Below are 15,898 nucleotides of genomic sequence, written 5' to 3'. Positions count from 1 at the left end.
AGTACTATGAGTCAATCTTATTTATATTCATCACATCTTGCTTAGAAGATTTCCCCAAGAAAATTGCAAAAATCATGTCATACTCTTGAACATAAACTGTACTTCCATCATAGTTGAGTGATGGGAATGGACATGGGCCTGGGACAGGGCACTACAGCTGAAACATGCAGTTCTAGGCAGCCTTATTCAAACAGCATGGGAGAAAGGATATAAAAACCAGCACAGATCAGCATCCAGATACACCAGCACTAACGTTTATATTCACACACCTGTTAGTTCCTACTTTACCACACAATTCATTTTGCAAAATATAAAGAACTTCAGCCCATTATCCTGGCCTTTGGAACGGGTACAGAGAGAATTATCCAACCTGTCTTCCTAATCACAGATGAAAATTATTCTAGGAATTTTGGGAACATGACAGATGTAAGGAACAAGAGAGCTAATGAAACATGCAAACTTTCCTAGAGCAAAGGGGGAGATTCACAACTCGGGGGACAATCAAGTCCTTCTTTTATATGGAGACTTCATTGTCTTTGCTATGATCCCTAGCTGAACAGACACCCCAGGAGTTCTTAGCTCAGAACTCTGCACGGAACAGGAGCAGCCCCAGCATCCGTCTGGGCCCTGTCTAAGACACTGGTTTAATGAAGCCATAATCCATGCATTTGATGAGACATTCCCGAGCTGTCTGAACCACTGCTGCCCTCTTCTCGTCCGGCTCTTGTTTGCCCACCACAGTCAGGATCTCCAGCAACTCACTCTCCACCAGCTTCTTGGCCAGCTCAGCATCAGCCGCCAGCAGGTTGTAGGCAATGACCAGGCCCCGGTGTTGAACTGACAGCCGGTCATGCAAGCAAAGCCGCTGTAGGATCTCCAACCACTGAGTCGTCTGAAAGTGGAGAAGTGGATAAGGAAGGATTGGAGGGATCAGTGGGGGGATGGAGAAAGGAGATTTTGGACAAGATAAACAGAAGGCCTTGGCCAGGCCCAGATCCTGAGCTCTGAAAGGGCAAGCATACGTCTGGTTATCTGTATGGGACTTGGCATATGCCCACTTGAGCCCCTTGGGACTAGCTGGGTGATGCCCATCTCCTTACCAGGACCAGGGCAGGGATTGAAGAACTAGAAGGAGCTTGAAATAATCCAATCCTTTTCATTTTATAAGTGGAGGAATTGGGGTTCAGGGAGAGGAAGTAACTTCGCTATGGTCACACATCTGGAAATAGTAAAGAATAAACATCCACACATCCATTTAATTTTTAAGCATCTTGAGAAGCAAAGGGACAGGCCCACTGCATGCCTGAGTGGAATGGGAATGGAGGGTGTTCAGAAAGGAGGATTCTAACCCTGCTTCTGCCAACCCAGGTGCCCTTAGAGACACGCCCTGGGCATGCACTCCACCAGCCCTGACTTCAACTGGAATTAACACTGGCGTCTGGAGTGTATCCTCTCCTCCACCACTCCTCCATCTCTCTCCTCCATTCCCAGTTGTGAAGCAGCCCAGCTACTGTACATGGAGGAGACAGGACTCTAGACCACTCTGATCACCCCCAGGAGACAGAAATGGAGCTGAGAATAGAACCAGGAGGCTTGACACTTGCAACATTCAACAGACACAGAATAGAATAGTTATCAGTATGGGTTTTGGAGTCAGACAAGTGTTCAGGTCCCAACTCAGCCACTTACCAACTGTATGACCTTAGCTAAATTATTTAACCTCTCCAAGCCTCAGGAGCCTCATCTGTTACGTTCCCTCATAATATTGTGATGATCTAATGATATGACACATGAAAAGAGCTTAGCATGATGGCCAGAGCATAGTAAGAGCCCATCAAGTAGCACTGGACAGGAATGATGATTTTAGGCACTAATCTGACAATTTCCCCTTTGCTGCCTCAGGCCTGTTACCCTCCACTAGTTAACAGAGATACCTTTCTACATACACCACTGTCAGATGGGGAGACAGATACAGAGAGGAAGAAAAGGCAAATTATTGCTTCTGAGCTTCTCAGCAGACTTTTGTAAACTCTGCACTGTATCCTACCACAAGGAAAGGAAAGGAAAGTTAGCTGGCTGTGGTCGGGTTCAGGGAAAGATTTTATGCTGATGCGTAATTGATCATGGGTCTAGTGCCTATCACTCCCTGGGACAGGAATGCAGCCAGGATTTCTGAGCCCCTTGGGAAGATGGAAGAAGTGGCCAGGAATGGGTTGCAATCTTGAAGGATCCCAGTCCCCTCCTATCTAACTGGCTATGTGGTGTTGGGCTATTACTTTTCTGAGCTCGGTTTCACCATCGGTAAGTGAGGATAATAATAATCATGCCCACTGCACAGGGTCGTTGGAAGGATGGAATGACATAATAGGTGCAAGCACTTAGAGCAGCGCCTGGAGCACAGTAAGTGGAGGAGTCACAGAGCACCCTGCGGGGCCTGGTGACAGAAATGTGTGACCAGTAACTTCAGCAGAAGCTGCTCTAGGACAGCAGCCTGTGGTCCCCAGGCTGGAAGCACCCCACCTCCAATCTACTCAGTCAGAATATCTGGGGAGAGTGTTTTAACCAGCCCTCCGTGTGACTCTTACACACGTTACAATTTTGAAAAACTTGCCTTAGGGAAAGTGCTGAAGGCCAGGGACCAAGCAGGGTGAGCTAGGAGAGAGACCCCTCCCCTGGTGCCAGGACAGCGCGCACACACGCACGCACGCACGCGCACACACGCACGCGCACACACACACACACACACACACACCCCTGCCTTAAGCTGGCTATCTAAAAGAGCCTGCCTGTAAAGCAGACTTGCTTTAATATATTTGAATTGAGATGTTTACATTTTTCACCATCAGTGAATATGATGCCCACAAACTAAGTTCAGTTTGGTGAAATAAGGAAAATTTCATTTTGCATCCCCTTGTTTGCGGCTATGTCAATATCACTCTCATTACGCCTGCTGAGATGGCCACAGTCCCACAAAGGGTCTGGTCATCACGTGAACTTAAGAGAATCTGCTGCCTCTTCGTCAAACTGTGGATGGTAACCCAACCACATCCATTCTTGGGGAGCTCAGGGGCTCCACAGCAATAGTTAGTGCTATTATTATTGTCATTATTCTTAAGTAATGACTTATAAGCACCACCAAAGTGAGTTAGCACACTTAGGGAGTCCAAATAATGAGTGTAAGGGGTCGAATCATATAGATTCTCTTCTCTTTAGGTGGTAGGAACAGATACAGGGGCTGGCCTCCCCCCAGAGGATCATACAGGGCAGTGTGGTCTGGGGGTGGGGGGACTCCCCAGAGTCCCTAGGGCCCACTCTCACCACTTGAGTCATCTTGAAGCACAGTTTCTTATGTGCTGCTGTCAGCATGGCCAGGGCCCCCGCGGCCGCATTCTGCACCTTGTCGTCATCCTCCCCGCAGAGCAGCACCACCAGCTTCAGCCGGTCATTCCCATCAGCCAGGAACCTCTCCTGTACCTATAGGAGGTGGGTACAGGCTCAGAGAAAAATGCCCCCATCTGCCCAGCCTGGAGAGGGGAAGATGCATCTGGAGCCATATCCTCTGACCCAAGATCCCTCAGAGCTTTTTTTTTTTTTTTTTGTGGTATGCGGGCCTCTCACTGTTGTGGCCTCTCCCGTTGCGGAGCACAGGCTCCGGACGCGCAGGCTCAGCAGCCATGGCTCACGGGCCCAGCCGCTCCGCGGCATATGGGATCCTCCCAGACCGGGGCACGAACCCGTATCCCCTGCATCGGCAGGCGGACTCTCAACCACTGCGCCACCAGGGAGGCCCCCCTCAGAGCTTTTCTTTGAGCATCTCACCATGACACCTCCTCCTCCAGGAAGTCTTCTCTGACTAGCTAAATGAAAGTGCTACAGACTCCTCCAGCTAAAAGGTTAAAGAGAATAAGGGGTTCCTTGTAGAGAATTCGCTGTTGCCCCTGTTTGCATTCAGCTCTCCACCCCTGGGGAAAGGGCAGGCACAGACTCCTGAAGGGTAGATGTTGCCTGAAGAGCCATGTTTCACTTCACTTTGGGGAAGCTTGGACTGTTTCTTCCACAACAGATGGGCCTTCAGGGCCTGCCATTAAATGACTTGGCAGTCCCTGAAGGCACAGAAGCTTGGCAAGAGCAGCAGATAGTTGGGTAGTTTACATGGTACTCAAGAGCTGCTGTACCATTCACCAGGTGAGGGATGAGGCTTCCCAAGCACCCAAAAGCCAGGAGAAGAGCCTCCCGGGGCCCAGGGCCCTGACATGTCTGAAAGCACACTGACCACCCCCACCCCCCCGCACCCCTCTGCTCTATAGTAAAATCTGGTTGGTTAAATTTAAGGGCATTTTGTCGGGTGAGGTGTCCTAGAAGGGGAACGCCAAGAGGGGTCGAAGGTCACAGCTGCCCAGGTTATAAACCTCTACCTACAACTCCCTGAAGCTGGAGCAGTGGTCCTCAGAGGTAAGAGTATAGTGATAGTCAGCACAGTCCCTTCGTGGGGCACAGGTGTGACTGGAAAGCAGCTGCCCCAAAAGGACTGCATTCCCCATCTCTTGCACCACATATGGCCATGACCTCATTCTCATTACAGAACATGAATGGATGGAATGTGTGTCACTTCCAGGCCACCATGGTGGAGCACTACAGGGGTCTCTCCTGTGGTCTGTCTCCCCATTCCCCATCTGAATGGAAACCACTCTCAAGGTGGCAGAGGGAGAGAGAGTTCTTTTTTTGGAGTGGGGGGGGGTATAGTTATTGATGATTGAAGATGCCTGCCTCCCTAAGTCATTGCTTGGAAGTGAGCCACCTGATCCCAATGTGGGCAACAAATGATGTGAGCGAGAAATGAACTTCTGTCCTGTTGGGACCACTGTTCATTTCGATTCGGGTTGTTGGGGCCGCTGCTGCTCCCCATCCCATCACTGTCCCCTCCACTGTCTTTGGATACACTCTCTTCTCCCACGTGGCTGCCAGGCCCCCAGCCCAGCCTCATGCCAGCTCCCTGGTGGACTGTGGTAGCTTTATTTCTTTTGACTTTAAAAGGCTTTCATGGATCAGGTTTTCCTCCTATAACAGTGAGAACATCCAAGACTTGAGTTAAGAACTGAGGGGCAACAGAGTGGGTCTCACACTCGGCCACTAGCCCTGGTTGTCATGTTAACAAAGGGCCTCAGATTTCAACCCTGTTGTTACCTCTGATGAGGTTCTAACTACAGGCACGGCAGTGGTCTGCCAGGATGGAAAGGAGGAGACGTTCATTCATCATGTGGTGATAATTTATCCCAGTACCAGACCATGAAGCCGTTGACGTGTTCTGAATTCATTTTATTTTTACAAATCCTATAATTATTCTGTGATGAACACAGTTATAGTGCATTGCAGTTTCTGTGGAAACAGCGATCGTTCATTAAACGTTAACATTTAACGTATTCTAAAATCGTTTGTAACTGTTTTTGCATTTCTTCATTTTTTTATATATGTGGAGCTTCAACAGATGCAAGTGGTCTAGCCCCTCTTGACCTCTGAGAGGCCCTGGCCTCATATATTTTTTGCTATGAGATTATTTAGTAAATAACCTGGGGAAATGGGACTTCTACACCATGCAGCCCAAGCTTTGGGGTCAAAGCCACAGCTAGGGATGATATTACTTTGTGTATTCTCCTTTGTCTCCTTTGTGCATTGTATTCCTCTCGGGGTGCCTATAGGGAGGGAGGCTGTCATCTAGGAAAGACTGAGGGATTCCTGGGTTCTTTGACAAAACGTTGCCTTAATACCACTGTAACAGCCCCCAGTCTAGCGCCAGGCCCTGACCTGTGGCCCGACTCTGCATGCCTTGATCACTCCCATCCTGAGCCCCCTCACCTCCTTGTTCACCACCATGTTGCACATGCACTCTGTGGCTGCCTGCCGCAGCTGGTCGTGGTTCTCAAACATGTAGTTCTCAATATCTGGCAAGGCCTTCTCCTTAAAGATCTTCTGCCTAGGGTGTGAGGGGTGGAAGAAGAGAGGCTGCTGGGTCCTCTGTAATGAGCATCTGGGGCTTTGGCCACCCAAGGGCCATGCCACATCCTCAGCCAGCATGGTTTAGCTGGCAGTAATCCCACCCCCAGCTCCAGGAGGGGCGTCCAGTGACATAGCACAGCATCCTGGCCATAGCAACGGGGTCTGAGATGAACATGTCACCCAGCTGGAGATTCTCGTGTATTATTGCTGGGGAATGTCTTTCTCTCTCCTGCTGGAGATGAAGCCAAGAGGATGTCTGGAGCAACCCTCATGTGATCATGAGAGAGGGCAAGAGCCTGTCTGAAAATGAAGACAGTACAGACAGAAGAGGTGGAGAGGTGTAGGATCTAGGACAGCTTTGTAACCCCTGCATCAAGCCGCACCTGACTCTGGTGTATCCCAGATGAGTCATTAATGACCTGAGTCATTAAATTCCCTTTATGCTTAAACCAATTAATTGGAGTTGAGTTTTCTGCCACTTGCAGTCAAAAGACTTTCAACCCAATTCCACCATCCCCCTGCTTCCGGGGGTGGATGGGGACACTTTATCCCGACCCATCCACCTGATACCTTTTCTACTACTTCAGAAGGAAATGTCTTTCCAGTCTCCTTTGGCTTTGCACATTCACTGTGGTCTTTCCAAGTGCTAGCTCAAATCCCTCCCACGGTCGTTTCTACCCACTGCCTTCGAGCCTGTCCTCAGGGAAGAGCACACACGGTACCTGTGACATTTCCACCGACACTTCGTGGGACACCTCTCTCCACCCCTGCTCCCTGTACGCGCCACTCACCGGAGTTTGTCACTCCGCTCAGACAGGTTGGTGAGGCCTAGGAGAGCCTCATAGTTCTGGAGCCCATCCCTCTGTGTGTTGAGGAGACTCACAAGGGGCCGCACTACCTCGTACACCTGTGGGGGGAGGCGTCAAGGAGTGGTCAGGTGGAGACCATGTCCCCCCAGTCATTTACAGGTGCCCAGCTCTAGAATTTCCGATGCACGTGCCCACCCATTGTCTGATTCAACCTTCACAATGATCCTGAGGGGCGGGATTATTTCCTTTACTTCGCAGATGAGATAACTGAGTTACTAAGGGGACGGCCTTATTCGTCAGAGGTAGAGCCAGGCCTGGGATCCACACACCTCCAATTCATGGCCCTCTTTGTGACAGCACCACGCCCCCTCCCAGGCCAGGGGTAGGGTGGCAAGGGGAAAGGCCCCTGGGAGCAGACTCCTCCCATCACTACCACCCCACCACCCCCATCACCTACCCGCTCCCCAGGGAAGGCGATGTCCGGATTGGAGACTGCAGCGATCTTCGCTAGAGCATGGGCTGCCTTCACCTTGCCCACGTCTGTGCCCTCCAAAGCCAGGGGAATCAGGGCCTGCAAGAAAGGGCACAGTCACTCCTCGGTCACAAATATACAGAGGCCTCTCTCCCCAGCGTCCCTCTCCAACTGCTGTCTGTTCCATCAGAAGTTCTGGAAGACTCTATTAATAGAGTCAACTCTTAAGCATCATGGAAAACAGTTAAATTCTTAATCACGGATTCAGTCCCCTTGGTTCCCAGCACACACGGAGATCTTCGCCCGCCCTCTTCCCCACCCACCCATACGTTCATGTGGCTTTTGGAAAAATAAATCATTTTTTACCTTCTGACTAAGTCAAACCTAATCATAATAGCAGCCATTCACCGAGCACCTCCTATGAGCCAACACTTAAGTGTATTTTCTCTAATCCTTGTGGCATTCTGCAAAGTGAGTGTGTGATGTTGTCCCTTGTTTTACAGATGAAGAAACTGTGGCTCAGGGAGATTAAGTAATTTGCCTGAAGTTGCGCAGCTAAAAAGGGGACAAGCAAGGACTCGATGACAAGCCTTCTGTAGCAAAGCCCGCGGTCTCTATCTTCACCAGGGTTCCTTCCAGTAACGAGGATAAATGGGATCCCACAGTAAATCCCATGACACTTCATAGACTTAGGCACTGACAGCACAGATACCTTAATGACTGTATTCCAGAGGTCGGGTTGGGGCAGGGGGTGCGTTATTCTTGGGCCAGGCAAAGAACGTGCACACACACATACACACACATACACAAATGAAGAGATAGACACAGAGACACACAATTACAGAGACACAGAGACACATAAACACACACACACAGACATACACATACACATACACACATACACAAGTTGCTTCTCCCCAGTGAAGCACCTTCTAGGATGGCAAGGAACCCTTAGCCCACCCAGTGTACCTTGCCACCACCTTGAGCCACAATGGTACCTCGGTCCTTTGGGTTGTCACACAGTGCCAGGAATACCCTGGAGAGCAAGGATAAAGGACATTCAGTGCATGAGCACACCCTTCCCAGGCATCAGCAGGCCCAGTGAAACTCTGGGAAGTGCTACCAGTGAGCACGTGCCCCAGAACTAACCTTGGGAAGATACTGCCATGGACATAAGTGGCTGAGGAGGAAGTGAGGCCAGATGTAGCTGCAAACAGCGGCCCCATCCCTGTTTAGGGAGATACCAAATGGCTCCCTGCTGCCCACCACCCAGGAGAAACTGGAAGCACCCCAGGACCACCATGTTCTGGCCCTTGCCGTCCTCTCTGGTCGTATCTAGCACCACTCTCTCCTGTGCACTCCACGCTCCAGACATATCCCTGGAGAACCCCGTCCTCAGTCACTCATTCTCCCTCCATCCTCAGGGTCTTTGCATACGCTGTTGCCTCTGCCTGGAACCATTCCTTCTGCTGCATTTGAGTGGCTCCTTTTTTTTTCTTCAGGGTTCCCCTGAGTTGTTACATCTTCCAGGAGGCCTTTCTAGCTGCCTACCCACCTACCCTCCAGTCTGGCCAGTTGGGTGCCACTGCTCGTGCTCCAGCCAGCCCTCTGTATGTCCCCCATCATGGCACCTGCCGTGTCGTGTGGTAACTGTGAGCCTGTGTGCCTCCCGTCAGGCTGCACAGAAACTGTGCCTTTCATCTTTGGCATTTCAGGGCCTGGGAACCAGGTCACCAGAATGGACAGTGACCTCTTTCCTCCCAATGCAAAGCACAGGGAGATCAGCTCGGTGCTTTGTGACCGCCTGGAGGGGTGGGATGGGGAGGGTGGGAGGGAGGGAGATGCATGAGGGAAGGGATGTGGGAACAGATGTATATGTATGACTGATTCACTTTGTTATAACGCAGAAACTAAAAAAAAAAAAAAAAAAAAGAAATAAAAGAGGAAATCCAAAAAAAAAAAAAAAAAAAAGTTGCCCCTGTGGTGACCTGCCTGCCCCGTCACTTTTCAGTGTTGATCCCCGTCAGCCTCCTCTTCAGGCCCCTAATGGCTCATTCCCTCATTTACTCCCCATCCCCGCCATCTCTATCTCTCCACCCAGCCTCCTGCCTCCAGGCCCCTCAGACCCCATCCCTGAACTGCTGCAGCCGCACCTGGCCAGCAACTCTTTGGTCTGGTCAGTGAGGATGGCATTGTCTGCTTTCACCATGCAGGCCAGCGCTGAGATGACGCCGGCCTTCAGAAGCCGCTTCACCCGCATGTCCACAAAGTCCTTCTTGTCCTGGGGATATGAAAAGATGGCAAGGAAATCAATCCCGAAAGAGAAGGAAGATCATCCCAAACCCTAGATGACCTAAATGTTCCTTTCTTGCAGAAGGCTGGCTTTCCATTAGGCTATGCATGGGGGCAGGGTGGGTAAACAGGGGTGGGAGGGGAGAGAGAGCAGATAAAGCTGACCTAACAGTGGACTGGGTCAGCCCCAGGGTTGAATAGTCTCTACAGATAATCCTCAGGGTGGCTGGGAAGAGTCAATCTCTAGAAGCCACATTAGAACTTCATGGCGGCAGAACATGCTATACACCCTTGCCTGCGTGAAATCCTATGCAGCTTTAAAAAATGATTCAGAGAACTACGTAGCGGTATGGAAAACATCTAAAGTATTTTCCCCAAATTGGGTACAAAATAATAACTACATTCTGATTATAACTATTTTTATTATTTTTTCTTATTTATTTATTTATTTATTTGGCTGCGCTGGGTCTTAGTTGAGCCATGTAGGATCTCTAGTTTCGGCATGCGAACTCTTAGTTGCAACATGTGGGATCTAGTTCCCAGACCAGGGGTCAGACCCGGGTCCCCTGCACTGGGAGCACAGAGTCTTAGCCACTGGACCACCAGGGAGGTCCCCTGATTATAACTATTTTTTTTAAAACGCACAGAAATAAAGAGCCTCTGGTAGGTGATATAACACACCAAAATGACAATAGTGCTCAGAGGGAGATGATGTAATTGCAAGTAGCTATTTTCTTTTCTCTACTGTCACATTTGTGTTTGTTTTGCAACATGGTTATATTACTTTGGTCATTTTTAAAACTAAATGTTTTATTGGCTGGAAATACAATGCATATATATTCATATACAAACCACATACAAAGTATGCCATTGCGTGCAGGGCATCATTGTGGGGAGGGTCCCAAGGGGATTTGTGACACCTGGGCTGCCCCTGATCCCCCGTCCCTCCACTTCTCATTATTCGTACTTAGCGTCCATATCCCCAAATCCAGATATCCCAGAAAATAGAATTTGTATAAATGTGGAAAACATGAAATACAACTAACTGTCAGATGTCCATGAAATCAACATAAATTGGAAAACGTTCATCCTGGCTCCATTTGGTTTCTCCGACTATAAATCGTCGATTCCTCCTCCCCCTCCACAGAACATTAACTCTAAGAAAAAACCACAAGTGCCACCTAGTGGGAGAAACTGACCATGATCCTCTTCAATTTCTCTGCCTCTTCCACCAAATCCTCCCAGACACACAGGCACGGCGCCTGACCATCATTAACTGTCCTTCCCACCTCTCCGGCGGTCCGGTGGTATAGCTCCCCTCCCGGCCATCCCCTTCCCCACCTTGGGGTGCTCCTCGGGCACGTGCTGCTTGGAGAACTTGGCCAGCTGCACCAGCTCAGGGATGACCTCATTGACGTCGTAGCTGTTGGTACAGTTCACCAGGGTGGTGGCCACCGAGTACAGGATGGTCTTGTCAGGGGTCTGGAGGCAGGAGGTGGGGGATAGGAGGGGACAGGCAGCAAGGAAACCTGAGAACAAACCGCTGCCTCCCAGAGGCTCCCTCACAGGCAGGCTGGTTTGGGAGGAGCGTGGCTGGCGTGGCTGGCGTGGCCCCGAGGGAGAGGAACCGGCTCTGCTCACACAGGCTCTGTTCCGCTCAGCATCACCCCAGGGCACCAACCGGAGCCCTCTCAGTGCGCTCTTTGCTTTGTGCCCCTTTCAAAAGCCCAGTCCCATAGGCTTTCTATCAGACTGGGATAGGGTGGGAGCTGGACACCCTTTGGTGGAAACTCCCTCCCACACTTCCACCCTTTAGTGGCGGCAAAGAGCAGGGGGAGGGGGGGCGCGGGGGGAGGTGGCCCAGCAGAGGAGGAAGGGCATCTGGGAAGGACTGGGAAGGGGGGAGGGGCCCAGAAGAGGCCAGGTGCTGCCCCTCGGTCCCTCAAACCCTCAGCTCCCGGGGGGGGGGAGGGGTGTCTCAGGAAAAAACTACCCTCATCTTATTCATCCTCCCACTGCCTGGAAGGCATGGAGAGTTGTGAGCCCATTTTACAGTCAGGAAAGATGAGGGCCAGACAGAGGGAAGTGACCACCCCAGGTTTACAGGAAGAGTAGGGGGTGGAGTCAGGATGAGGACAGGGGAGCCTGATTTCCCACGCTCAGCGGACAGCCCCGTGAGCCTGAATCCAGCAGATCCTGAGGCCAGAGGCCAGGGCCACACTTGCCTTGGCCAGCTCCAACATGGCCTGCAGGGCGGGGATGTCCTGAACAAAGTCATCCTTCACGTCGGCGTCCAGCGTGAGGTAGGCCAGGCCCTCCACTGCCCATCGCCGGGTCCGGGTGTCTGTGGACGTGTTGCACAGCCACCTGGCGGAGGGGAGGCAAGGGTGCTGGGACTGGGGCAAGAGTGAAACAATTCAGGGCAGCAGGTGGGCGGCTTTTCAGGACCTGGCATCCACCAGGGCACATCCCTGAGAGGAGATGGTGGGCTTGGGGAAATAGGACCCCCTTACTTGCGGCACTGTTTGGCCAGCTTCTCTGTCGACCCTTCTGCAAACTGCCTGAGACCATAGTCTGTGCCGCCCGCAGAGCCAAGTTTACAGAGTCCCTGGGGAGGAGGGGAGATGCGTAGGATCAGAGGCACCAAGGCCTGGGGACGAGGCCTTGCTCACACGGGTCCCTGTGGCTGGAACACTTTGCCCCTTTTCTTTGCCTGGATAAACCTCTCTGCATCCTACAGAACTCAGGGCAGCTGTCACCTTTCTGAGATGCCTTCCCTGAGGCTTCCAGGTTAGGGTAGATGCCCACAAAGCTGGAGGTTTTCAACTTACCCTTTTCCCCCACCATTTTGCCCACGTAGATGTTTTGTGTCTGTCATTTTGAAAAATCACAGGATAATACTAACCATATCTGTAACCACAATGATAAAACTTATGGCACAAAAACTGGCTGTGAAATCATATTTTTGTTGGGGGGCAGATTCAGCTGTGCAGATTTTTACCCAGGAAAATTTGGACTCTTGCTAGGAAAAAAAATGTCTTCCGTAAGAGAAAACTCACAATGGCGGAAGCTAAAATTAGTTTTTTTTTTAATTGATGTGAACCAAAAAAAAACCCACAAACAGATCAATGACTCAAATCTTCACTGTAATTGCTGTCAAGAAAAAGGAAGTTACTTCTATAAAATGAAAATGGAAACAATGCAGCAGGTTTAACTGTGCTATACAGAAACCGATTAAGGAAACAAACTGAGTTTTTGGAGTTTGCACTGAAACTACTTGGTGGACAAAAGCTCCTCAGGGTTTGTGTCGTTCAAAAGCATCGAGGAGATCATTGTTAGGGTTACATGGCGGGGTCCCCCATCCTGAATCCACGTTCTCACAGCCTCCTGCTTATCACCCCTTTCTGCAGGGGCCTGTGGGTGGATCTGGGTGCTTAGGGCGTGGTCTACTCAAGGACAGGGACCACGTCTCATTCATTCTGGTGTCCCTGATGCCCGGCACAGTGTCTGGTACCCAGCGCACTCACCACCAGCGTGCGGATCTTGATCTTCTCGTTTTTGGTGGTCTTGTAGATCTCTTTGAGCAGTGACACGCCGTTGGTGATGATGAATGTGGCGCGGCTGAGCTTGGTGGAGGCATGGATGAGGGCCTCCACGGCCACCAGCTGGTCCGTCTCACGTTCTGAGCCGCACAGGGCCACCATCATCTCCATCACTCCTTTCAGTCCCAGCAGCTGATTGCCCAGGTCAAAGGGGCCCTGCAGGATCCCTGACACCGTCTGGATGGCAATCACATTCTTGTCCATGTCCTGGGGGTCAAACTTGCCCCTAAAACAGAGGGCCAGCGTGGTCAAGAGAACTGGCCAAAGGGAATGGGAGGAGTGTGAGATTTGGGGACAGACAGATCTGTTTTTTCATCCTAGATCCACCACTCATGTGCTGTGTAACCTGGGGCAATTCACTGAACCTCTCTGAGCCTCAGCTTCTTGATCTGGAAACTGAGGATAGCACTACGACTTCTCAGAGTTACGATGGGGATAAATGAAGTAATAGATGTGTTCCTCAAGAAGCACACTCAGATGGGGACTGACCCTCAGGAAGTTTATTCGGGAGAGCTCTTGGGATCAACACGTGTTGGGAAAGGGAAGAAATCAGGCCTGGATGGAGGGAGGCACTGGACTGAGATGCGGTCATGACAAAGCCTCAGCTTGCAAAGAGTTCCAGAGCCGAGACACCCTTCAAAGTTGTTCCAAGTTGGGGTAAGGGGCAAGTCATTGGATGCTGGCTGCCCTGAGAAGGGTGAACAGCTGTCCTCAGCCAAGGCAAGTCCCCAAAGAGAGGTGACAGGTGAGAGCTGTCAGCCAACAGGCTTCCCAGAAGCTGGGGTGTCTGGTGGGACAGGACAGCAGCCACCACAGCACAATAGGGCTACCATGATGCCTGCCGCACGACCTGACTCTGCCATGTAGCTGAGTCACGATGTAGCCTGAGCCAGTCAATCCCCTGTCTGGTCCAGTCCCTTCCCCTAACGAGTCGGGGGTGAGGGGTAGACTAGAAGAGCCAGAAGTTTCTGCCTTCCTTTCAGAATCTGCTATGATCTACTCTACGGAAGGATCTCTGTATGAGGACATCAGAGGTGACACAGCTTCTGATCCTTCCGTGATCTGCCCAGGTTGATGTGTTGTGGGGAATCGGGGCGGATGTGCACAGTGCAAATGCAGATGTGTATAAATGAAAGAAGAGAGCAGGGCTTCCCTGGTGGCGCAGTAGTTAAGAATCCGCCTGCCAGTGCAGAGGACAGGGGTTCGAGCCCTGGTCCGGGAGGATCCCACATGCCGCAGAGCAACTAAACCTGTGCATCACAGCTGCTGAGCCTGTGCTCTAGAGCCCGCGAGCCACAGCTACTGAGCCCGCGTGCCACAACTACTGAAGCCCGCGTGCCTAGGGCCCAACTACTGAAGCCCGCGTGCCTAGAGCCCATGCTCCGCAACAAGAGAAGCCACCGCAGTGAGAAGCCCGCACACCGCTCGCCGCAACTAGAGAAAGCCCACGTGCAGCAACGAAAACCCAACGCAGCCCCCCCCCAAAAAAAGCTAAGGACAAGATTATTAAAAAAAAAAAAAAAAAGAAAGAAGAGAGCATGGAACAAGAGTCAGAGACCTGGGCTCTGGTCCCACATCTGCCTCTGGCTGGGTAACTGGGCAAGTCCCTCTAGGGGAGAGGGATAAGCCTTGGGAGCTCTGGGCGCCCCTCCAGCTCTGACAATCCGTGTCCCGTGCCTCATCTTCTTCCCACTCGGTGCTGGGGAACCAGCCTTGCGTAATTAGTTGGGGTCTGCCCTTTAAACTGGTTCCTTACGACAGCTGGTGCCTGAACCTCCACCCAGCCCCTGGCCCCTGATGAAGCACCTCCCTGGGAGGGGAGGGGAGTGGCAGCCTCAGGCACCATTTGTTGAAGGCGGTGACCCTACCCACTCAGTGTCAGGTGACCTCAGAGGCAGCATGTACAGGCTGACCAGGAGGGGGCCTCGTTCAAACAGGGACTGGCTGGGAGATAGTTACCGGGACGCTGAAGCCGAGGTCAAAAAAGACGGAGAAGCCCCGAGGATCTTTAAGTGACACAAAGTCGGGATCAGGAGAAGCTATAGGATGGAGCCAACTTCGCTGGGACCCAAATCCAGGAAGCTGAGAACAGTTTTTACATTTTAAAGGTTTTAAAAAAAAAAAAATTGTGATAGAGACCTACCTGTCCCACAAAACCTAAACTTACTCTCTGGCCCTTTACAGGAAAAGTTTGCCAACCCGTGGAATAGAGAAAGGAAAGCAGAGTGAAGGCAGGGTCTTCACCCTCCCAAGACTCACCTTTTAAGGAGAGGGAAAGCCAGCTACCCTGAGGAGAGATCCACATGGGGAGGAACCATGGCCTCCCACCAAGAGCCAGCACCAACGTGCCAGCCACTTGAGCATGCCATCTTGGAAGCAGATCTTCCACCCCAGTCCAGCCTTTGGATGACGGCAGCCCAGGCCAACGTGTGACTGTCATTTGTAAGCCCCAAAGCCAGAACTACCCAGCCGACTCTCGGCCAAACTGCTGTCCTATTGTGAGATAACACATGATACTTCTTGTTTTAAGCTGCTAAATTTGGGGGTAATGTGTTACACAGCCATCAATGACTAATACAAAGCCCGACGGAAACGGATTAGGACCCTATGGTCCTTCCCCCACCATGTCCTCCGCCTGCCTTTCGTCTGTGGAAAACCTTTAGCCAAACAAGTTTAATCAGAGAAGTGAGAAAAGGCAGAAACAGAGGAAAGCAGTCAAAGGAGACCAA

The 15,898-nt window shown here is 51.2% G+C and overlaps 1 protein-coding gene across 3 annotated transcripts in view; it reads right to left on the bottom strand.

Moving 5' to 3' along the window:
• Window positions 1–631: 631 nt before the first annotated feature.
• UNC45B (unc-45 myosin chaperone B) overlaps window positions 632–15,898 on the bottom strand; it is a gene marked incomplete at both ends in the record, with an annotated part of 29,738 nt that continues 14,471 nt past the window's right edge. The window contains 11 exons of one of the 3 annotated variants that reach the window (XM_079725690.1): window positions 632–892; window positions 3,319–3,474; window positions 5,854–5,971; window positions 6,786–6,901; window positions 7,261–7,374; window positions 8,245–8,311; window positions 9,429–9,556; window positions 10,909–11,049; window positions 11,787–11,934; window positions 12,081–12,175; window positions 13,095–13,395. In XM_079725690.1, coding sequence (XP_079581816.1) covers window positions 632–892; window positions 3,319–3,474; window positions 5,854–5,971; window positions 6,786–6,901; window positions 7,261–7,374; window positions 8,245–8,311; window positions 9,429–9,556; window positions 10,909–11,049; window positions 11,787–11,934; window positions 12,081–12,175; window positions 13,095–13,395 — 1,645 coding nt within the window. The remainder of the gene's footprint in view (window positions 893–3,318; window positions 3,475–5,853; window positions 5,972–6,785; window positions 6,902–7,260; window positions 7,375–8,244; window positions 8,312–9,428; window positions 9,557–10,908; window positions 11,050–11,786; window positions 11,935–12,080; window positions 12,176–13,094; window positions 13,396–15,898) is intronic. The other 2 variants (XM_079725691.1, XM_079725692.1) reach the window with 2 other exon arrangements.

This window comes from Hyperoodon ampullatus, assembly GCF_949752795.1.
Source record: "Hyperoodon ampullatus genome assembly, chromosome: 19".
NCBI classification, from domain to species: Eukaryota; Metazoa; Chordata; class Mammalia; order Artiodactyla; family Ziphiidae; genus Hyperoodon; species Hyperoodon ampullatus.
This window is presented reverse-complemented; position numbering and strand designations above follow the sequence as displayed.